The 24910-nt window shown below is 40.7% G+C and overlaps 1 protein-coding gene across 1 annotated transcript in view; it reads right to left on the reverse strand.

Moving 5' to 3' along the window:
• ptpro (protein tyrosine phosphatase receptor type O) overlaps positions 1-24910 on the reverse strand; it is a 160337-nt gene that overhangs the window by 52923 nt on the left and 82504 nt on the right. The window contains exons 7-11 of the mRNA XM_020510969.2: positions 18955-19151; positions 13203-13323; positions 11698-11891; positions 6038-6149; positions 3955-4106 (exon numbers count right to left, since the gene is read on the reverse strand). Of these exons, the coding sequence (XP_020366558.1) occupies positions 3955-4106; positions 6038-6149; positions 11698-11891; positions 13203-13323; positions 18955-19151 (776 nt within the window). The remainder of the gene's footprint in view (positions 1-3954; positions 4107-6037; positions 6150-11697; positions 11892-13202; positions 13324-18954; positions 19152-24910) is intronic.

Here is a 24910-nt window from a genome sequence, read left to right on the forward strand (position 1 = left end):
GACCATTGATTAACGTTTATAAGCCGGGGTGAGGGGGGGGGGACTGGGGGGGGGGCTGTTGGGAGTGGGAGAGGAGGTCTGGATTACTAGCCCCAGTGACATTAACACAATGCCATACCCTGACCCGTCCTGTCTCTGGGATTGCACCTCCACACTGGTTGGCATCATGTGACTGCCTTTGTTGCCAGGGTCATTATTGCTCTTTACTGCTCAAACTCAACAACAAGTAAATAACAAAAAATTCTTCTACCTTCACCCTGACTGAACTCTGCCCACACTGTATTATCTATGCCTTCTGAGCAGTTCCACACACAATTACAAGATTGCTCCAGGTTTTAAAGCTCTACATAACAACACCCCCTCCTCAAGTTTTCTCCCCATCATGACCATTGATTAACGTTTATAAGCATGGGCAAAGGAGTGGTTAGATTACTTGTATTTACAATATTTGCTATGGAGATTTGTGAACACGGCCCAGTCCATCACACAAATCAGCCTTTCATCCAGTGACTCAATCAGTAGTGCCTTCCTGCTGCCTCGGCAAAGTAACCAGCATAATCAAAGGCCCCTCTCACCCCAGTTATACTCTCTTCCACCCTTTTCCATCGGGCAGAAGATATAAAGTTTGAATGTGTATTATCAGATTCAAGAATAGCTTCTTCCCCACTGTTATCAGGCTTTTGAACAGACCTCTCAAATGTTAATTCTGCTCTCTTTCTCTGTGCACCTTCTCTGCGGCCGTAAGACTGTATTCTGCACTCCGTTTTGCTGCCCTGATGCACTTTGTATGCTACGATCTGCCAATAGAGCATGCAAAACAACACCTTTCATTGTATCTTGTACATGTGGCAAAAATAAATCAGTCAAATATTTATTCCTCATCTCTTCCACTTCCCGCAAGTCTTTTACTTGATTCATCTGTGTCAAGAGGTCAGTGAAGAAAGTCTATGAAAAACACAGAAACACTTGAAGTAGAGTGGGTGAACTTCCTCTCTCTCTGCTGGGTTTCTGTGAGATCAGCAGTGCTTGCTGACATGCCTTTTGTTGATGTAACTGCAGGAATGTACAGGAAAGTTAGGTTGTTCTTTCATCTCCATTATTAACACCTGGATCATGTGCTCACATTACTTCTGAGAGGAGAGTGGCATTGTTCACCTATAGATGAACTTTATTCTATTGCAGTATTGACCCGTTCTTTACATTCTATAAAAGGTATGAATGTATGCCAGTTTGCAAACAATTTGGTTTTGATGTTTAGTATGTTCTTTAGACTTTAGCACATTTTTTGAGAAGTGGCCTCTCTTCCTACAAAGTATACATTGTTGGTATAAGGCTGGGCAGTTTTGTCTTTGCTGATGTGGGGATTTACAACATTAGTCACAAGATACCACAGCATTAGGTTATTTTGCGTTTCACGCTAATGTTGTATGTATGATTTTCAGATGAGAATGCTATCTCCTCTTTTTGAAGGTACTATTGTGCTTTAAGCAGTTAACATCTTATAATGTTCTGCATTAAATGGAACTCCTGCTGCGTAACGTTTTTTGAACAATTTTCTGGATTCAGTATCCATTGCAATTTCATTTTGGGGTTAGGTCCTCTTTTTAACTGAAGACATTTATTGACTGATTTATTGAGCTGACCAACTGTAATTTTATTGCAAGTGAACTCTTTTTGTATGTTTCCATAGTTGTACGGTTCGGCAGAGTACATACAGGTCGTTAGTGAAGCTATACAGACTTATGGATGTTGGTATCTGCTACTGAAGCCCAATTTTGTTGTTTGTTTTTGAAGTGAAAGATTGATCAAAAGCTCTTCTGAAGTTGACAAATCCAAGCTGTTTCTCACAGATCTGTTGTCGATGTATCACACAATATGATGTTTTTCTCCTGTCATAGAGAAGTGTGCTAGCTTGTTCTGTATTTGATTTGGTCTCCAATGCTGAAGCTGCTCAAGAATCCCAGCAATTGTCCTTTCCACACTTGCCAAGTTGCTGATCTATCGAATGGAACTAAGAGTTTAAATTTATCTGGTGGCAAGTTTGGTACCAGCATTTGCTGGGTACTTGATTGGATGATGGCTGTTAGGAGGTTAATCTCCTTTTACTACACTCATTTTGTCTTGTTGTAGTTTTGTTAACTGAAGTTGTTATGGTTGTCATTGAAGTTTCTAAATGTTGCTTTCAACGTAATGTTCAGTTTTCTTCTAACCAATAAGACATTGTCACAAATATGAATGAAGATGGCTGAAGGATTTCTAAAAGATCTGTGAGTAGAAACCTTATTAAAATGGCTTTGAATTCCAAAACAGGATTCTCACCTTCCCCAAATATTTCTGAAGAATTTTCTTTCCTTGCATACGATTAAGTTTGCTATCAAGTAAATAGTCTAAAGCTGTTAAACGGCTGCCAGAACTCTTAACTCTGATTCCCAACGTAGTTAACCAGGGTTTTATCCCCCCTATAAATGTTCAGATTGGGTGTCTGACAATTAACCTCTTTTTGAGAGTGCTTAATTTAGATTTATTTATTTCGCTGCTGGTAGACTTTTGCTTCTCTCACCGTTTTTACTTTTATTTGGAAGCTTATTTCCCCAATTACTGGTTGTAAAACACTTTGATTTATTCACAGTTCTCTTTGAATGGTTTCTCTGCAGCCGTTTTTGGTTCAGAAATTTTTGCCTTCATACCAGCTATTTGGTTCTGTGGCTCTTCTGGCTGCTAACTGGTCTTCCAGGTACTGTGACGACATTTTGAAAGAAAGAAGTAATTTTTAATTTTTTTTCTCTTTTCCAACTGTTGATCTTGATCTTTGATCTACTGTGCTTTTTTTAAAGTGGATCCCACCAGCGCCACCATCTTTTGTCTTGGCCACATCTATGAGTTTAGGAAGACACACTGGTCAGGCAGAAGGCAAGAACTGTCAAAAACCGTCTCCTGACCTTGTTGAAATGTCAAGTGGTTTTGAAGAAGCAAAACATTTGAGAGAGAGAGATAAGATAGGTTTTATTAGTTTAATTGCTAGACGAACTGGTAGAAGGGACAATGTGCTGAAGGTTGCCAAGCAACAGCCTCTGATCTGCAGTTGCTGTATTTTTAAGTAATCTGTCTAAGGCATTAGAAGAAAGATCTCCAAGCTGGAAAGGACAGTCTTTGACTCTTGTTAATAATACTAGAATCAGCTATGAAGATTTTGTTTCCATGAAGAGACTGGTAAAACTCAAAAAAAACCCAGGATTTCTAACTAATCTTCATTTGATCAGAAATCTGATTTGAACATGTTATCGCGTCTACAACATTTAACATTAAAATCTTGTTGACAGAAAGTTAACAAGAATGTGAGAAGTCTTCTTTAAAATCATTTATTAATTGAACTTAGACCCTTAGTTTTACTGGGGGATTTTCCCAATTTTCTTTCTTTAAAAGCACCATAACATCTCTGTAGAATTGCATCGCCTTGGTGTGTGTGAATGTGTATGTTTTGAACTAAGGGGATATAGTTTAATTCTGAATAGTAGGTTGTTGTTAACCACTTTTGTGACTTGTACAAATAATAACTTTGTTTCAAAAAAGGAGTTAGTTTTGAGTTTATTGAAGAATCATGGTAAAAGTTTTCTTCGCTCTAGATAACAAATAATAAAAACAAACAATTTAACCAGTGGACTAGTGGGTCTTGATTGCTCATGCACCTCTGCCATCAGAGCTGAAATATCACAGCATTCCATTTAATGTTTGAATCTATCTGCACTTGCCTTTCGTTCTGCTCCTTACTCCAAGATATCATTTCTTCATATAATGCAAACTCTTAGAAAATCTGAGCTCTGCTATCTACCCAATCCATCATACAGCAGAAAAGAGGAATGACCTTCCAATTGTTTTGGAAAGGATGTTTCTTAAAGAGTTAAATTCTCTATACTTTACCCACACATTAGAAAAAACACAAAAGAATATACTCACACTCTTTTTAATAATTCTTCGTCCAACAGCCACAACAAGCCAATAAGGTAGAGTTGAATTGGATGCTTCAGTTGTAACATCCCCGTAGGTCCAGCTAACAGAAAGTAGGTTCTTAGAATACTCCAGCCAAGTAACCTTTGGAGCTAGTGGTGCTATTAGAAAGGCAAAATAAACACAACACTTTAGAAAGGTAAAAGCGAAGAGATTAGTGATTATTCATGTGTGCTATCCATAGACTTCACTACTCTGACACTGCTTTCCCATCTTCTATTCTTTGCAAAAATGAGGTCATCCAAACCTCTGCTCATTTGGCCCCACCTTGAACCAACTCGCTTTGACACATCTCTGTTCGCTGACCTAAGCAAGATACACAGGTAAACAACTCCTTGATTTAAAATGTTGATGTTCATTTCCAAATTCCACTAAGATGTTTTCCTTCCTGATCTCTATAACCTCCTCCAGCTCTCCAACATTTTGAACCATCTGTGAATGTCCTCCACAACTCTAATTTTTACTGGTCTATCACTGACTGCATCTCCAGCTGCCAAGACAATAAGATCTGGAATACCACTTTACTCCTTTAAAACGCGCCTTAAAACCTATCACTTTAACTAAACATTTGGTCATCTCCCAATGTGTTTCAGGGTTGAAATTTGATTGAGTATGGAGCATCTCTTGGAAGCTTTAACCCAATATAAGGACAGTTTGTCGTGTTGATTATATCATTACAATACCACATACAGAATTCTGCTTAATTTAACCTAAAATACTCATCAAAATGGGAACTGGGTAAATATGTGCTTAGACCTTCAGATCCTTATCTACATATTGTTTGACAGAAATGCAAAGCACAATGGCCTGAAGTCTATGGTTGTAACAAAACTGGCAACATTCACCGTCAGACTCTGTGAAACTGCCAGCATTGTCTGACACGTGTTATTAATAGTGGAAATCCAGAAACTCTTTCCTGTTAATAATCGTACGTCCACAGGATGCATTGTTGAACTCCACATAGATACAAATCTTAGGTTCAACAACAGTTCCGACACTCCTTACCATATGTGCTGGATCTTTCAGTCTGGTGTGACCCTAGACTTAGCTCACTGTCCAGCTCCAGCATAACTCACTTCCCTCTGGGAGATAGTAAGAGCTGCAGATACTGGAGTCAGAGTTTCGGGTCAGGACCCTTCCCATTCCTCTGATGCTGCCTGGCCTGCTGTGTTCCCCCAGCTCCACACTGTGTTATCACTTCCCTCTGAGACTCCTTACGGTCCCAGCAGTGGTTACCATTTACCACTGGTGCTTCTGGGATCAGAAAGCCACCAACAATTTGAATGGCCAGCAAGCAGCTCTCTGAGGCAGGACCTCTTCTGTTGACGGTGACAGAGGTACATCTTCTAGTCAATTAGTAACCCGGTGGGAATTAAATGGTTGTGGTCTGAACCGGCTAAGGGAAGGCAAGCTCAGTCTGGATTTTATCCATGGTCAAGTTTCTATCACCCTCAGTGAAAAATTCAAAGCTATGTTCTTTCTCATCAACCACTTCATTTATTTAATGCACGTCTGCAAAACATCTCTGCAAAACAAAATGTGGGAAAGATTTACCCCGACTCACCCTGAAACTCACCTATTCAAAGTTCCAGAATGTTTGGGGAGGCGATGGCCTAGTGTATTATCACGGGACTGTTAATCCAGAGATCCATGGAATGTTCCAGGGATCTGGTTTCAAATACCATCACGGCATCAGGAATTAAGAGTCTAATGATGACCATGAATCTGCTGCTGATTGTGAGGAAATGCCCATGTGGTTCACTAATGGCTAGTAAATTCAAAATCAATTTCTGGAATTAATGCATGGTTTCACAGAACCATGAAGACAGCGCAACATTGAAGTTTTAAAACAAAAACTACGTAACTTTTGGGAAAATGCAAGAAAAATCTGGAACTGAAACATCTTAAAACACAAAAAATATTTTCCATCCATTGGATAAACACGGAAACAAATTAAACGGATGGGTTTGTGTAAAACAGTCTGGCAGACCCCTGTTATACTTCAAGACATTGTAAAACACCCTAATCTTACCTGTTATGTAGCTCATTATAGATCGATCACAGCAGCTCATTTCAGGCTCTCCCCAAGACACCATTGTAACACGAAACTCATAACGTGAAGCTGGTTGCAGGTTAGTCACAGTCTGACAACAAAACACAGTGATATGTTTCACCTCGCAACAAAAAAAAAATCTCATCACAGTGAAAACTTAATCAACAGTGATATGTATATGAGATAGTAGGAACTGCAGATGCTGGAAAATCTGAGATAACAAGGTGTAGAGCTGGATGAACACAGCAGGCCGAGCAGGAAGGCTGACGTTTCGGGCCTAGACCCTTCATCAGATGAAGGGTCCAGGCCCGAAACGTCAGCCTTCCTGCTCCTATGATGCTGCTTGGCCTGCTGTGTTCATCCAGCTCTACACCTTGTTATATCAGTGATATGTATATACTCAGTTCAACAAGAAAACTGTAAAAGTTTGATTAGTAACAGTTAGAATGCTGGCTGCAAGGAATGTTGCAGTGAGAGTCTTGCAATTCCATATCAGAAAAATGAAGTGCAAGTTTTAAATATACAGTGAATTTATAAACTAACATTCTAAAACTCTGCTACAGGTAATTTGGACTTTAGACGCAACACATTTTATATTTCCTTGATTGTATGATCATCTACCTCCTTTCTGAAGGAGGGTCTAGGCCCAAAACGTCAGCCTTCCTGCTCCTCTGATGCTGCTTGGCCTGCTGAGTTCATCCAGCTCTATACCTTGTTATCCTGGACTACCTGTTCCTTTTCTAACCAACTGTCATGAACCCAATCATTGGACTGGTTGGCCTGTTTATTTGGCACAGAACTATATCTTCCATCCCAAGGCCCAGTAGAGGGGTGAGAGCCCTTGCCTTCAGTGACTGATCAGAACAAGGCAGACCCTATACTTGCGAGAGACAGAATCTGTGTGGAGCTGCTCCAATCAGAAGTGGCCTCTCTCCCACATTTGATGCTGATAGGCTCACTTGTCAGTCTAGTAGCATTAAATATGGGAGAACATAAGAACATAAGAACCAGGAGCAGGAGTAGGCCATCTGGCCCTTCGAGCCTGCACTGCCATTCAATACGAACATGGCTGATCTTTTCATGGCGTCAGCCCCACCTACCCACCCTCTCACCATAACCCTTAATTCCTTTATTGTTCAAAAAAATTATCTTAGCTTTAAAATCATTCAACGAGGAGGCCTCAACTACTTCACTGGGCAGGGAATTTCACAGAATCACAGCCCTTTGAGTGAAGAAGTTCCTTCTCAATTCAGTCCTAAATCTGATCCCTCTAATTTTGAGGCTATTCCCTGTTGTTCTAGTTTCACCTGCCAATGGAAACATTCTCCCTGTACAGAACGGGTCTGTGATTGGAAGGTAGAAGGCTGCAATGAGAGAGTTGCATGGATTGGTGTCAGTGTGGCTCTGGCCTCAGGGACAGCTCTGTGCACAGCTGCCGTCTTTGGAGACTGCCGTCAGCCTGGCTATGGGCCTTGATGATGGCTAATGGCGTGGTCTAGAATCTACTGTCTCTTACAGGGCAAGGAGGGAGGATAGGAGGACGCTGCAAAGGAAGGAAAATGGAATGAAATCTGCCAAGTACCTGAGAGTAAGGAAAACTCAAATTTACTGTAAATAATGAACTGCTTGAAAATGAATGTGGAATCTCTAGTTTAAGGATGCATGAGACTAGGAGCTAAAGTTTGAGGACTAACATCGTGAACGCTTTTATATAATTAACACTGTCAATTGTTAAATTAATTCTCTGTTTCTGATCTGAGATGCAATAAATAGAGTAGTAACTACCTAGTTAAAATGTTCTAGTGTTGTATATCAACAATAGAAATACATCAGCTGTGATCTCACCATCTGCAGAAGGTGAGTTCAGAGTGATGGCTTTTTTGAGTAAAAGCATCTGTCAGTTTCTTTTTTGAAAAAATGCTAACCTATTCCTCTTGTTTTGTGACTATTTAAACACTGTGATGTCTATCATATTAACACTTTCCTTCTGTTGTGGCTTAAAGTTTAATAGAGTGTTGATGACTGAGGGTATTGATGAACTCTTCTCATTCTTTGTGAGTCCATGAACTCCAAACATCAAATTATAGAATCCCTACAGTGCAGAAAGAGGCCATTGGGCTCTTTGAATCTGCACGAACCCTCCAAAGAGCATCCCAGCCAGACCCAACCCCCACCCCATCCCTGTAACTGCACCTGGGGTTTTTCTCATGGCTGACCAACTTAAACCTGAACACCCCTGGGCAATTTTTTTTTTTTTTTAAAGAGCCTGGCTGGTCTATCTAATTTGCACATTTTTGAATGGTAGGAGGAAACCAGAGCATCCGGAGGAAAAACACACAGACTCAAGGAGAATGTGCAAACTCCACACAGACAGATGCCCAAGGCTGGAATCAAACTGGGGTCCCTGGTGCTGGGAGTCAGCAGTGCTAACCACTGTGCCACCCCAAAGTCAACTCAAATACAAAAGATATTGTTGCCAATATGTCCAGATCACCGAATAGTTTGTGAGAATATAAAAGCAGCCTCAAAAAAAAAACAAAAAGTAACGCTGAACATTATAAAGTACATTGAACATTATTCAAGAGCCCTTGAAAAAAATTATTTTGACATCGGGTCAGGTTCAAAGAAGGGAAGCTGGTTGCATAACATGAACAACCAAGTAGCGTGCAATTGTCCGTTAAAGCCAAGGTTGAAAAGTCTGTCATGCTAAAAACTGATCTTTCAATGTCTTTTACAACAGAGACATGCAGTACACAGCAATAAAGTTTGCTGAAATTATATAAAACAGTTAATCCCATTGTGACTAAGGTTTATAATTCTGGACACCTCTGAAGAAGGAATGTGAAGGTTTTGCGGAGGGGTCAGTCTAGATTTACTAGAATAGCTTCAGGGATGAGTGCCACATCTTTTAAAGCCAGACTTGGACAGATTCATATTGTATCTTTATTTCTGTGTTGGTATACGAGAAGTTGAAAAGCAGCTGTACTTGAACATACCACAATATGCCATTGATGATATGGCGATAGGGAGGTGGGGAGGGGATGGCTTAGTTGGTATTATCACTGGGCTGTTAATCCAGAGACCCAGATAATGTTCTGGAGACCCGGGTTCAAATCCTGTCACAGCAGATGGTGGAATTTGAACTCAATAAAAATATCTGGAATTAAGAACCTAATGATGACCATGGAGCCATTGTCGATTGTTGGAAAACCCAGCTGCTTCACAAATGCCCTTCAGGGAAGGAAACTGCCATCCTTACCTGGTCTGGCCTATCTGTGACCCCAGACTCACAGCAATGTGGTTGACTCTTAACTGCCCTCTGGGCTATTAGGGATGGGCAATAAATGCCACCTAGCTACTGACACCCTCATCCCAGCAATGAATAAAGGTTAAAAAAAAAGGTCAGGGAATGGGAGGGAGGAAATTAAATTTGAACTGTAGACCCAACCTTGCCCAAGCCTGGCTTTAAAAGATGTGGCACTGGAGAGATCACTGGAAGCGGGTTGTCAATTTAAATGTTATAATGACACTTGGTCCAGATTTGGTTTTGAAGGACACTTTAAATTGCCGCAAAGGTCATTGTGGAAAGGGGGTTAATTAGCTCAGAAGCCTGGTTTGCAATGCAGAGTGATGCCAACAGCATGGGTCCAATTCCTGGATTGACTGAAGTTACCATCAGGATCCTATCTTCCTGTTTCCCTTATTTAAGAATGGACGTTAATGTGTTGGAGGCAGTTCAGAGGTGGTTTACTGGATTGATACTTGGAATGAATGGGTTGGCGTATGAGGATAGCTCAGACAGATTAGGCCTACTTCCACTGGAGTTTAGGAGAGAGAGTGGGAACTTGATTGAAGTGTATAAGATTTTGATTGGTTTAGACCAGGTCTATGTGGAAAGCAGAGTTCCTTTTGTGGGTCACTCAGCACCAAGGTGTTAAAATATGGGTTTGTCCTTTTCGGTCAGAGCCAAGTAGAATTTTTTTTTCTCTCTGAGGGTTGAGAGACAATGGAACTCTGCCTCAGAGAGTGGAGGTGGGGCTCAGTGAATATCTTTAAGGTGGTGATAGATTCATTCCTTTGCCTTGAAGAATCTAAAGTTAACAGGGGGGTAGATGGGATGTGGAATTTAAGACACAAATAGATCAGCCATCATGTTAATTGAATGCAGAAGCTCGAGAAACCGAATAGTCTAATTCTGCTCCTAACTTGTAAATTCACAAGTTTAATTCTGGAAAGTTGGGTATCCACAAGGACTGTCAGATCCAGGAGGCAAGTTAATGCCTTTCCACTTGCCTCTAAGCCTCTCCTGGGAGTGTTTTTGCTCAATGAGAAACGCAGGTTGTTAAGGGTGACTTCCGGGCACAGAACCTGTCAGCATCATCAGACATACCACATGGAGTTAGAGTATGGGGATACCCTGTCTTTTGCATTTCTCAGGTGTTAAACCTCTAGCCTCACCCACAAACACCTAGCAGGCTAAACAGTTAAAATTCCCACCATAATCTCAATCATATGTACAAGGGAGAAGGGACAAATTATTCAAGTGAAATATAAGCATTTTTTCAGAACATAACATTTACTGTTGGAAACATATTCGCAGAATCCCTACAGTGAGGATGCAGGCTATTTGGCTAACCAAGTCCACACTGACCCACACCCCCACCCTATAATCCTGCATTCCCCACAACCAATTCACCTAACCTGCACATCTTCAGACTGTGGAAGGAAACCAGAGCACCTGGAAGAAACCTATGCAAACACAGGGAGAATGTGCAAACTCCACACAGACACTTACCCGAGGCTGGAATCGAATCTGGGTCCGTGGTGCTGTGAGGCAGCAGTGCTAACCACTGAGCCACAGTGCCATCCCATATTGCCCTGTTTGTTTGCAGTTAGAATGCCAAATAAGCCAGTGGCTCCTCAGGACACAGAGAAGCGAAGGAACTTTCTTGCGAGATTAAAAGTGGTTTACTGTGATAGTATCAAATGCTTACTATTTTTTACATTTTATTTATTTACAGAGATAGCTGAACCTAACACTTACTTAAAATACACACTGTGTCACTATTAGAATTTTTTTAGCTAAAATGTTCTCATTAATTTATTTGTTCAGACATTTTATGACACACCTTATGGGATTTAGCCTTCTGGTCCAGAAATGGGGATCTATCCAATGTCCCACAAGATCCTGTAGCTGAAATATTATAATCTAAAGTGTAAACTAGAGTCAGGTGTAGCATTGATTCTATCACCTTCTGCAAATAAGAGGCATCAATCAAGAACAACCAGTGAGCTCAATAAGAGAGAGAAGGATTCTCTGTTTATTCCCTTGGGTGTGTCACCAATTGATCAGAGCATCCGCAAACATAAGGAGCGAAGGCTCACATACAAGAGTGAAATGTGATGATGCGGTAAAGACAAAAACGTTTCCCTCTGGTAGATGAAATGACCAATTGAATCAGCCAACCTTTACCCACACTGTCTGATTTTCATCCCATTAATTTCAACTGGGGGAGGACAGAAAGGCAGTTTTGTGGGCTAACTACTGAATTGCTTCACCATCCAAGTAATGAAGATGAAAATCTATCTTGATGAATCCAAGGTCCCCAAAATGCAATCATTATGGTGAATTGAATTACCATCGAGGTTGTTAAGGCAATTGTGAATGGAATATCTTGAATGGTTTTCCATTTTGAGTTTTGGTTCAGCGGATCATGATGGTACATTTCCACAACGTACTTTTTAAACACCACAGAGTAAGGTCTGCTCCAGGTCAACACTACTGCTGTGGGGCCCAAAGGGTATAATATCAGGTTCTTCACTCCTGATGGGTCTGAGGAAGGAAAAATAAGTTTAAAATTAGGAGTCTGTCCACTATTAGGGAGATTTTTATGAGAAGTAATATTAACCTCGGATCCATAATTAATAGCAGATACTTAATAACATGAGTTGGATAAATGAAGTTTTGAATCACACAGCTTGATTATCTGAATACAGATTTGATGGACTAAAGATGGGGCCACAAAACTGTAGCATGAATTCTTTAATTAATGACCCTTTGAAGTTGGTTAGGGTTTGGTCCTGGACATACCGAAGTACTTGGATCTGGAAATCCTCAGCTGTCAGGCCCTCCTACACATTGGTTCGAGGTGCAATTCCCCTCAGGATCCCGGAATTTATAAAATGAGGGCTTGAGTGGAATACGTCGTTCCTTCTTGATCTGTTTACTGGGCTCCTTTACATCTGTGGCTACATTCCAAAAACGTTTCATTGGCTGGGAAATACTTTTACAATGTCCTGAGGATGTGAAAGATCCGACCTGGAAGGACGATGTAGAGTGTAGCAGGGATCCCGCTGAAATATTCTGACGTGATTTCTATTGCCAATGTTGTGCTGGATATTAGCACAAGATTTCACATTTGGCACTTTCTCTCTCTTGTGTTTTCCAGTTCTTCATTAAAAATGAAACCTTCTTCATGAAAGAGCGTAAACTGTATAAAGCATTACTTGGGCCACAGTAAGGGTATTGTGTGCAGTTATGGAACCCATATTAAAAGGAGGGATATGATTACACTGGAGAAGGTGCACAGGAGATTAACCAGGATGTTGCCTGGCCTGGAGAGTTTCAGTTATGAAGTGAGATTGAATAGACTGGGGCTGTTTTCCTTACAGCAGAGGAGATTGCATGGGGACATGACTGAGATGTTTAAATTATGAAGGCTATAGAAAGGGTAGACAGGAATAGATGTTTTCCCTTGGTGGAGGGATCGATGATCGGGGTTATAAATTTAAGGTAAGGTTTAGAACAACTGTGAGGAAAACCATTTTCATTTAGAGGGTGGTGGTAAACTGGAACTCATTGCCTGTAAGGGTAGTAGAGGCAGAAACCCTCATAGTATTTAAGAACTATTTAGATGTGCACTTGCAAGTGCCTAGGCATACAAGAGTATGGGTCAACTGCTGGAAAATGGGATTAGAAGAGTTAGGCGGTTTTTTTGACTGACACAGATGTGATGGGTTGAAGGGCTTTAATCTGCGCTATGATTGTATGGCAGGGAATGTTCAATCTAACAATCAGTGTTTGCACCCACATAGTTTTTAGTGGTACTTCTATCTATGTTCAGCTTCACTGAGATCTACTTACTCAAACCAAATGTAATTGGGAGAGAAGGAGGACCAACAGCAGGCCCGTTTTTCAAGTAGACCACAACCTGGTAATACGCTCCTGGCATTAGGTTTTCAATGATGTTACTACTCAGATTTACCTGATAAAGCAAAGAGATTTACATTAGTCAGGTATTTTTCTGCTTTTGATATCCTAATAATTTCAGGACTTCTAAGACCACCAAAACAATTTTGTCCAACCACTGCTCAGATATCGTTTTATCCTTCACAGCCAGAGCAGGTCTATATTATTTATACAGATTAAATATTAACATGCTGTAAGTGAGTTATTCTCTCTCACACACACACGCGCACAAACACACAAACACATACACACACACGCACAAACACAAACACATACATGCACAAACACACACACGCCTCCACTGGCAATCTCACTGTTCCCTTCACGTATTAGAAACTGCAATGTTAATATTCCAGCCTGGTGTCATTTATACTCGAGTTCAGAGAACCTCCTCATCATTCAAAGTAAACAAGTCTATTTTCAAAAAAAAAAATCTTGCTAAATGATTTTTGGCATATGTCTGGATGTTATAAATAAGAATTATGATAAACACAAACAACGGACTTGGCTTGGCAATGTAATATCTTGGAGCTAAACTAATAAATTATCAGCATTACAATGATGTGCAGCCATTAGTGCTTAGTGAAAAGGCCTCTCATTTCAACAGTCAGTGAACCAGTGAATAGATTCACGTCTAGAGCAGAAATCAATTATTTGATCCAGCTGAAAGGACTGTAGGAAAAGCTGGAATGTACACTTAGTTGCAACACTCGATCCACTGCTTACATGGCTGATGATTTACTCTACAAGGAATGAGTTTACTAATGTTGTGGAACATTAGCATAAATGTAGAAAGACGTACTTCATGAAATGGTGGCTAGTAAGACATGTGGTCTACATGTAGTAGCCATAGTCTACAAAGGACTGTGGGCATCTCTCTCTATTAGAAAGGGACATAACTTGAGGATAATAACTTCACAAACCTTGAGAAGGTGAGGAGGCAGGTCACCTACCACAGCAAGTATAGGGATTACTGTTGGCCTTATTCTGTCATCCACAGTAGAAAACTGAGCTAACTGACCCCTTCTACATTGTCTGTTTAGACTAATATATGGAACAAAAAACAACAAAATGGGGTAGTCGTCATTTCCATTATGTTATCATTTATTATTTAATGCTCAAATCTGAATTTACTTTCATTTTGAGCAAGAAGAATTAGTACCCAAAGAAATAGTAACTGTGCTCCAGTATACTCCTATCATTCAATAGGACCTTTTAAAATGGTATAGTGCTTAGCATGCAGGAAGAATATATTGCTAAACCAACAAACTCAGACTAAATCAAAAAGGTTCTAAACGGTGCACTAAACAAATGTAAAGAAAGATGAGGGGAACGGTGTGTGTACAAACTCAAAGGGGAAAAAGAGATGAATAAAAATATTGCACATATTAAAAGATGATCAGGGAGACAAAAGAGAGAGAAAAGAACTGCAGCTGAGGCTAAACATGTAATAATAGAACAATTACCGAGCAAAAGGAAGCTCTAACCCCATTGTACTCATGTTGGCAATCAGTAAGAGGGTTTCAGCTTGCTCCAACTAGCTATGGCCCAAGGGCAGGTCTAGAGCATAGGGCTTGGAAGCAGGTCATTCAATAAGATCTTGGCTGATTGAGTTGTTTTCTGCTCCACCTTCTTCTCTGCACCTCACAACCGTCAACTCCTTTATCTATCAAAAACCTGTTTTTTCAAGGTGAGTTAAAGATGGACTTAGTCTCCATTATCTTTTGGGGAAGAGAATTCCACACTCCAAAGACCCTCAGAGAAAAACAGTTCAACTTATCTCAGTCATTAAAGAGGGACCTCTTATTCTTCAACAATGTCCCCTAGTTTTAGTTCTCAACCCATCCACCACCACAACAGGAAACGTCCTCTCAGTATCCAGCTTATCTATGCCCCTCATGATCTTCTGCTTCAATAAAATCACCTCTCATTTTTCTCAGCTCCAATGGATATAGTTGTAACCTGTTCAACCAGAGAAGCCTTTCGTTCCAGGAATGAGTTGAGTGAACTTTTGTTGAACTGCTCCTAAAGTAATTATACCTTTACTTTCAAATAAGGAGACCAAAGTTGTACACATTACACCAGCTGTGGGAGAACTGGATTTCACTTCATGGGACACTGGAATTAATACTGAGGATGTTAGTGAACAACTCTTCACTGGGATCAGAATCTGGTGAATCATATAACTGGGGCTGCAGAGATGGCTTCAAGTCGGGTGGAAGGTTCATGTAACAAGAGATTTCAAAAGTTAATGACAAGGGACAAGGCAATACTGAAAGCAGCACTCTGGTTATCACAAGTGTATTATGAGGAGGGGACACAGCCTAGAAACATCAAGAGTTCATCAGGAAGTAGGAACATAGGAAGGTAAAATGGTTAAAAAAGACAGAATTAAAGGCTCTGTATTTGCATGCATGCAGCAACATGACCAAGGTTGGAAACTGAATAATCAAGGGGATGTACACTTTGGAGGAAATGGTGAAAAGAAAAGGAGGTGGGCAGGCTCTGATAATAAAGGATGAGACCAGAACCATAGTGAGAAACGAATTTGGCTTACAAGATCAAGATATAGAATCTCTTTGGGTGGAGATAAAAAAATGTCTAGAGAAACAAGGAACTGGTAGAGATTTTGTGGTAGAAGATAGGAAATTAGATTCAGGCATGTATAGATTAGGTGGGTTATAGGGGGATGGGTCTGGGTGGGATGCTTGAAGGGTCGGTGTGGACTTGTTGGGCCGAATGGCCTGTTTCCACATTGTAGGGATTCTATGAATTTAGCCCATCAAGTCTACACTGACCCTCAGAAGAGCATTCAACGCAGACCAAGCCCTCTACCCTATCTCTGCATTTCCAATGGTTAATCCATCTACCCTGGACACAATGGGCAATTTAGCATGGCCAATCCACTTAACCTGCATATCTTTGAACTGTGGGAGGAAACTGGAGAACCTGGAGGAAACCCATGCAGACACGGGGAGAATGTGCACACAGACAGTCACCTGAGGGTGTGATCGAACCCAGGTCCCTGTGCTGTCAGGCAGCAGTTAGAACCACTGAACCTACCTTGCTGCACCTATCCCCTAAGAATATTAGAAAATAAAGGGGTGAAAAGAGAAGAAGGGATTTAACACAATCATGATCGATAGAGAAAAAGTACTAGATAAACAAACGGCATGAAGGACTAACAACTCCCTTAGATCTGATCATCTGCATCCTAGGATATTAAGAGTAGCTGCTCAGATAGTAGATACATTGGTTAACCTTCCAAAGTTCCATAAATCCCAGAAAGATCCCAGTACATTTGATAACCACAAACATAAACCTCTATGCAAGAAGCGAGTGAGGCAAAAGCAGGAAACTATTGTCCAGGGTTAGCTTAACATCATCACTGGACAAATATTAGAATCCATTAAGAAAGTAGTAGCAGAACATTTAGTAAATCATAATACAATAAGCATGGTTTTATGAAAGGATAATCTTGTTTGACAATTTTGTAAGATTTCTTTGTTGATGGAACAAGCAGGGTGAATAAAGGGGGACCAGTAAATATAATGTATTGTATTAGGTATTTAATAAGGTGCCACAAAGAGATCACTGCAAAATAAAAGGTCAATGGTGTTGAGGATAATGTATCATTAAATGATTACTGAATTGGGATAGGTGGATAGTTTTCATGTTGGCAATTTGTAACTAGTGGCGTGTCATAGGGGTCAGCACTGAAGCCTCGACTATTTACGGTTTATATTAAAAGATTTGCATATGGGGATCAAGTGCATTGTGAACAAATTTGCTGATGATACAAAGATAGGTAGGAACGCACGTTGTGATACAATGAGTCTGTGAGGGGTACAATAAATTAAACGAGTGGGCAAAAAAATTGGCAAATGGACTCTAATTTTGGAAAATGTGAGGGTGCCCACTTTGTGGAAATGTGAGGAATAGAAATCAGAACATTTAAATCAACATATACTACAGAAAGCTACAGTACAGAAGAATCTGTGGGCCCTTGTGCATGAACTACAATAAGTTAGGATGCAGGTACAACAAGAAATGATGGCAAATATAATATTACCCTTTGTTGCTAGGGGAATTGAGTATAAAATGAGGAAGTCTTGTCAGAACTACAGACAGCATTGGTAAATCTACACCTGGAGTACATACACAGTTCTTACTTAAGGAGTAATACTTAAGGAGTAAGACTTAGATCGGAGCCAGTTCAGAGAAGGTTCATGAGGTCATTTCCTAGGATGAATGGGTGGTTTTATGAGGAAAGATTTAGCAAGTGCGGGCATAGGAATGAAAGGTGATCATATTAAACGATGGAAGGCGATTTGAAGAAGGGTTGGAATATGGTGTGGCTCCACTAGGTGTGTTCTGGTCAGGGACACGAGTAAGGGTTTTATCATGTATCATTTATTTCACATTTTCCTCTTTCTTCTTATCAAAATGAATCATTTCACACTTTTTTTGCATTAAATTTCTTCTGCCATGCCCATCTGTCTGCTCACCCATTCCATCTGTCTGTCCAAGTACCCTTGAAGACTATCAGACCCTCTTCAGTTCTCTCTGCTTCTGATTTTGTGTCAACTGCGAATTTTGAACATGTGCTCTGCACTGATCAAGAAAAGCATTGGCCTTAAGAGTGATTGCTGCACCCCTTGCTCTGTCACTACAACCATTATGTACCTAACTGCAGTCCAAAATTAACCATTCACTACTATTTTCTGTTTCCTGTCACTTTATATCAATGCTGTCACTGCCCTTTTGATTCCATGGCCTTCAACTTTGTGCACTTTATCGAACACCTTTAGGACACCACATCAGCCACATTACCCTTATCAACCATTTCTGCTAACTCCTCAAAACTCACATTAGTTTATCCCAATTAGCCTTCAACAAATCTGACTTTCCTTATTTAAATTCATATGTGACCAAGTGACTGTCAATAATCCAGCGCAAAATTTTTTCTAAACATTTTCTCATCATTGATGCTAAGCTGACTGGCACAGTGTTGTTCAGGTTATCCTTACATCCTTTCTTCAACATTTACAATTCTTGAGTGCGATGGCAGCACCCGTGAGTGAGGAGGATTGGAAACTTATGGCCAGTGCCTCTGTAATTTCCACATGCATTTTTCTTCAGTATCTTAAGGATAGTGCTGACTTATCAACGTTTTGAACGTCCTATCTATTTAATAGCCACTCTTTATCAACTTTTAGTCCATTCAGCATCTCTACCACCTCTTCTTTCACAGAGCATTCTCTTCCTTGCCTATCAATAAAAACACTGTTCTGTATTCTATGGTAGGATACAAGTTCTAAACAGAAGTTCTGGATCACAGTTGAAAAGATGCACAGTATAAATCTGAAAGAGAACAGTGGAAGGAAAGCGCAAATTAGACTGAATTGGATTGCACACAAGGCAGATGCATCAGGATATCTTAATTACTTTCATCCATAATGAAAAAATGAAATACTGTGTACAGAAAATGAAAAATAAGGAGGGATGGAAGCCAAAATGGTGCTGTTGGCAGTGGGGAGAATTTGAGATGCCTTTCAGACTTAAATCATTCGCATCAATAAACAATATCACAGCAAACAATTCCATTTTATTTAAATGTACATCTATAAGTAACACCGGCCAATACCTTGTAGCAATAACGGGTCTCAATTCTCTGCCCCTCTAATTGCTGCTGACAGGACAGAGATAAGATCGACACAATACTATCGTAGTTGGTTTCTTGCGAGTGGATCCATGATACATGGGCTGTAATTGAATTCAGTATCTTCACAGCAACATTCTGAGGGCTTTCAGTGACCTCCTTAAACCACTTCCCAGAGGAACCTTCAAAAAGAAAATCATGTCAAATAATCTTTAATGAAAAGAGAAAATAGCACCGGACTTACGAATATAACTGAATATAATTTGGCCACGACGCATCACTAGTTTTCGATGTTTCTACAATGGTAAATCAAATGCCCAGACAGAACATGAACCAGCTTGAGGAATCACAAGGATAACTGAAAAATAAAGACATGATTCATTTATTTACATAGAACATTACTACATTTTGGGGGAATTCCAAAGCCTTTTATATTCAATGAATTATTTTAGTGCACTGCAAAAAATTTACATGTAGTAAATGAACAACCAGATAATCTGTTTTTGATGATTCTGGCTTATCAAAAGTTAGTTAAAACAGAAGGAGAATTCTCTTTAACATCCACTCCAGTATGCACATAAAGCCTTCAGTTAACATTACAGCTGAAGGGAAAAAAAAAGACTTCTGACAATGCAGCACTCTCTCTGTAGACAGTGTCATCTTAAATTATGTACTTGGACTTGAATTCACAACCCTAGCTGTTGCTGACACCAAGTGGTTACTGCAAGAATATGACCATGGAGCAATTTAAAAATGTCTCAACAGCCACAGAGATTCAAAAGCACAAAAAAGAGATAGAGAGTACATGGACGGAATATCGTGGGTTCATGGTTAAAACTAGACAGCACGTGAAGGTTGTGTATGACCTCTCTTTGAGGAAGCCTGCTGCATCTTGTCATACCCAAGCACTAAAGAAGAGAGCAATGAGCCTTCCCCCGGATCAAAGACCACGTGGGCAGAAGCTAAGAACTGCAGCTGATCCTCTGCACTCAGCTGTCCTTCGTGAAGTGCTTCACCCATCCATGACCTCAGAACAGGGGCTATAGGTAAATGATGGCAGGATGGGGTTCCCTGGGGAATTGGATTGGCAATGAGGGCAGGAGGGTCTCTTTCAGTGGTACTCTCCAGTGTCTTTCCAACGCAGGGCCACCCAATCAAGCCATTGATTACCTTCAAATCAGAAGCTGCCAACTTAAACGCTAGGAGGCCACAAGCAAACGTGCCAATGTATGAATCTGTGCACAGTGAGTTGGCAACAGAGTTAATATAAGAAAGGGTAGAACGAGGCCCTTAAGTACACATTAATTGTGCGCCCTACCATCTGATTAAATGGCTCAGCCATCAAATCCACCAGGGGAGGGGGCACAGGATTCTCTCCCTTGAGTGAAAGAAAGAAAGAAAGAAACCAAGAGAGAACACACAAAAACAACAGAAAGTGGAAGAGATGCCAAAAAGAAAGCAGAGGAGAAACGAACAGCGAAAGTTGAAAGCTGGCATACGAGAGGAACATTTCTTTTCCTTGTAAGAAATACTCTCTCCTGCGTTGTGGCACAGCACTGAAAAATTATTTTGCTACATGTCAGATCTTCATATGAGGTAAAGTTTCCATGTCGCAAAGTTCAGTTTAAAGGAAAATGGATATGGTTTTGAGAGAATCAACAGATGGTTGATGTTACAGTAATTAAGCTTTCCATTACTTTATGTTTTGTGATTCATCTCCGCTGTCCTGCTTCGCTCCATAAGAATTTGACAAAATTCTACACTGACTCACTTAATGACAATCAATCATTCAAACTGGTTGGACATTCCTATGTACGCATAATTAGTTGTTCCACCAATTGAGGAAACACCCCTTCTGCCGTCCATGTAATGAGTAGACTGTCATACATTTGTGGAGGTTGTAAACAGGCATCAGTGGCCTCTGTAGTTCTAGGCCTTGCCGAATTTTAGATGCTTCACCTTCATTTCTAACTGTTCAGTGTGTGCAAAATAAGCAAAGGGTGGGGGAGATATGTACATCTCTGGGCAAGACCGAATCTCTTAAAGGGCAGCTGTTAGCCACTAAAGGGGTAGCTCGGGACCTTGCCAACACTGTGATGTCAGACAGTCAGACAGCACAGGTATGTGTAATAATTGGGAGGAGAGGTAATCAATAGGTGCAGAATTTCTTCACTGACTACTCACCAGCAGAGGGAAACACACGCAAGTTTCTGGGGTGAGTTAATTTTACATAGGAAGTACAGAAGATTCTGCTTTTATTATATTTAGAATCCAATGAATAGCTTATGACCAGAAAGCTTTCATTCTATGGTGGTGTTGCCTCTTTTGAGACTGCAATTTCCATTGGAGCACATGAAAACCTCAAGGAATTGTTGCAAATGTGTACTCCTCAACATCAATGTCTTCAGTATTGCTCATCCTAATCTCAAGTGAATTTCTGAAGAAGGGTCTAGGCCTGAAACGTCAGCCTTCCTGCTCCTCTGATGCTGCTTGGCCTGCTGTGTTCATCCAGCTCTACACCTTGTTATCTATAGTCTCAAGTGAAGTTCCTTTTACCAGAACCACATGCAGGTCACAGAACATTGTGACTGGGCAGTATCTTCACCTTCAGAGAAGGAAGAAAGAGGGGGAATGAGGCCTGATGACTTGGAAACTCAGTTGGAACGTGCAGGATAGGAGGCACCAACTGACTGACACCCAGATATGGCAGAAGCAAGCATTCAGGAAGATCAAAGGAACAAGGAATACGAGTAGGCTACCCCACCCTCTGAAGCTGCTAAGCCATTTAATCAGATCGTGGCTGCTTTGGTTTTAACATCAACTCTGCATTCCAGCATATCCCTGATAATCGTTCATCCTCTTGGTTATCAAGAACCTATCTACCTACCTCCATCTTAAAAAAAATTTGAAGATTCTGCATCCACTACCTTTTGAGGAGGGGAATTCTAAAGACTCTCAACCCTCAGAAAAAAAAACGTTTCCTCGTCTCTGCCTTAAATCGGTGGTCCCTTATTTTTAAACTTGACCCCTAGTTCTAGATTCTCCCAACTTGTGAAGTCCCCTCAGGACTCTTCTAAACTCTAGAGGATATAGGTCCAGTCTGTCTTGCCTTTCCTCATAAGGCAATTCACTCATTCTAGGTATTAGTCTGGTAAAGCTTTTCTGCACTGTTTCGAACACATTAGCATTCTTCTGTACGTGCAGTGACTACTACTATATACAGCACTCCAGATGCAATCTCACCAATGCCCTGTATAACTGAAGATTAACCTCTACAACGTTGCAGTCAATTCCCCTCACAATAAACCATAACATCCCTGATCACTCGCTGTAACCTACATGCTAACCTTCTGTGGTTCAGCCACACACCCTTAGGTCATATTGGGGTTGGCACCTTATCAATCTCTTCACAGCAAAGACTACACAAAATTGCCAGATGACCAAGGGAGACAAGGCAAGGTCAAAGAGCATTATCCCTTTCTTTGTTCCACACTGCAACTTGCTTCCTCATTGACACTGTATAGATCTGGTGTAAAAACAATTCAAGCTGGTACAAATTTCTGTGGTGACTGAGGGTGACAATGCAGGAAGGTTGAGTTTATGAATGAAGGAGACTGCACAGTGGCAGCCTGGACAATCACATTTGGGATATGGAACTGCCCCAAGAAATCCTGGACAAACCTGCTGCCAATCACATCCTTTGGAAGATAGCATTTTGCTGGAGCACTCTCGGCTGCCTCATTCTTTGACCCAGGCCACACTTTCGTTCTTCCCTTCTCCTTCTCCATAGGGAAGGCATAGAGAGACCTCTGTCACTTATACTCCAGAGTCAGAACCAGGGCAGAAGAGGACATGATCGCACTGGAAGGGATGGAGGGGAGATTCACCAGGATGTTGCCTGGGCTGGAACATTTCAGCTATGAAGAGAAATGACAATAGGCTAGGGTTGTTTTCCTTGAAGCGAAGAAGGCTGAGGAGGGACCTGACAGAGATCTATAAAATTATGAGCCGCAAGATTAAGGTGATAGGTATAAACCTCTCTCCTTAGTACAGGGGTCAGTTATGAGGAGGCAAAGATTTAAGGTCAGGGCAGGAAGTTTAGAGGGGATTTAAGGAAGAAGTGTTTTACCCAGAGGCTGGTGGTTATTGGAACTCTCAACCTGCAAATGTGGCAAAACCATTACAGTGTTTTGTAAGTATTTACATGAACATCTGAAGCACAAAAGCTTATGGGCCAAATGCTAGGAATGGGATTAGAAAAGATAAGTGTTTGATGACTATTACATTCATGATGGGCTGAAGGGCCTCTTTGCATGCTGTAATATGATATCACTCCAAGGTTGAAAAAATACAAGTGTCAGGCAAGGCTGGAGTAAATGTGAAATTCAACCTTCAGTGAGTAAAACTTAAAATTATTTGGAAGTTCTGCTCTAAGAGGTACAACAACATTAGCATCAATAGTGCAGAAAGTGCAGTGACTTTTATTGCTATAGCTACTTTTCATCCACAGAAAGTGCAACCCCAATGTGAATGCTTCACTCCGACAGCCAATCAGCAGAGCAAGATTTACTGCTTTTCACAATATTCATCGTAAACTCAGCCTTGGAAAGTGCAGTTTAAAGTTCAGTGTGAAAGCAGCAACGCTAACAGAAACAACATGCTCACTACATTACACTGTTCTGACCACGGTCAGATATTTTTCAACATCACACTGTTGCTTGGGGTGACTTTCTCTTTGCTAGCATCTTCTTAAATATGTTCTGTGTGAGTAAGAGTCCTAAAGAATGAAAGCAAAACAACAATGCACGAGAGGGTCAGGGAACTTTGTCTCACATGTAGTGGTGTGCTCCAGATAGGGAACCTGGGAACAGCCTGGAGGCCGATGTTCTCCATAGTAGAGACAGCTTCTTCTGCAGAGCCATTTACCCGTGTTACCCAGGAATGGCGTCATTACAGGAGAAGGCTTTGGTGTGAACCTTTGCTTCCTGATTGACTGGATATCGTCTCCCAGCGTCTCAAAATTTTAATGAGGTTCCAACGCAAGGGCAGTTGGTGACAACTTCTCCTTTGTCAGAAATGCATCAGTTTGTATTGAAGCAACAAATCAAGACTGTGTCCCCAAAATATTAAGGATATCATCATCCAAAAAAGCCACCATAACCAATACTAGCCTCCCCTTCTGCTCAGTGTTACTGCCTGTAAATGAGGAGGAAGATTGGCTCCTCACTTTTTAACCCCTTCTCGGTTGGTCAAAACATCATCTTTCTTTTTAGCTTGCAAAAATTACCTAAAACATAGATCACTAAGAAAATGATGGGGCCAATTACCAAGGTTTTCTTGAGTGAGAAAAAAAACAGAAGACTCCTACTAGCCCTGAGGAAAAAAAAAACACAAAAGCTCAACATCACATGTAGACGCAAACACAGGTAATATGTTTAAAAGGAAGAAAAATGAATTTTAGAAGTCTTTTGAAGCTTTCAGGTGCTAGATTTTAAACTTCAAACTACAGTTGACTAACTATTGACTATCCACTACAGTAGCAGAACTTGTAGATAGCTTGGTGAATGGTTGTGTTTGCAAATATATTTTATCAGATCAGGTGAGAGAACCAGGCAGGGCGAAAAAGGCAGTTACAGATTGTGTTGTTTATAAATTCATTTCCCCTCCTGTCTACCTGCTGCTCATAAGCAGTTGGTGAAATATAGTTCAGTATATATTCTAGAGTTGGGCTCCATTCTCTGTCTAATCTGCCTAACTGTCAGGTGAGACATTTATCTTGTGACATTACTGTGAATTAAACAGGGCATTCAAATTTCCTGAGGTGGACAGTTGCTTGACTTCAATGTTTTCAGCTAAAAATATTAACTTCAGTGCAGGCATCATGGTCACATGAAGAGACAACAAGGTGCAGGGCTGGATGAACACAGCAGGCCAAGCAGCA

This window comes from Rhincodon typus, chromosome 22, assembly GCF_021869965.1.
Source record: "Rhincodon typus isolate 14 chromosome 22, sRhiTyp1.1, whole genome shotgun sequence".
Lineage (NCBI taxonomy): Eukaryota > Metazoa > Chordata > Chondrichthyes > Orectolobiformes > Rhincodontidae > Rhincodon > Rhincodon typus.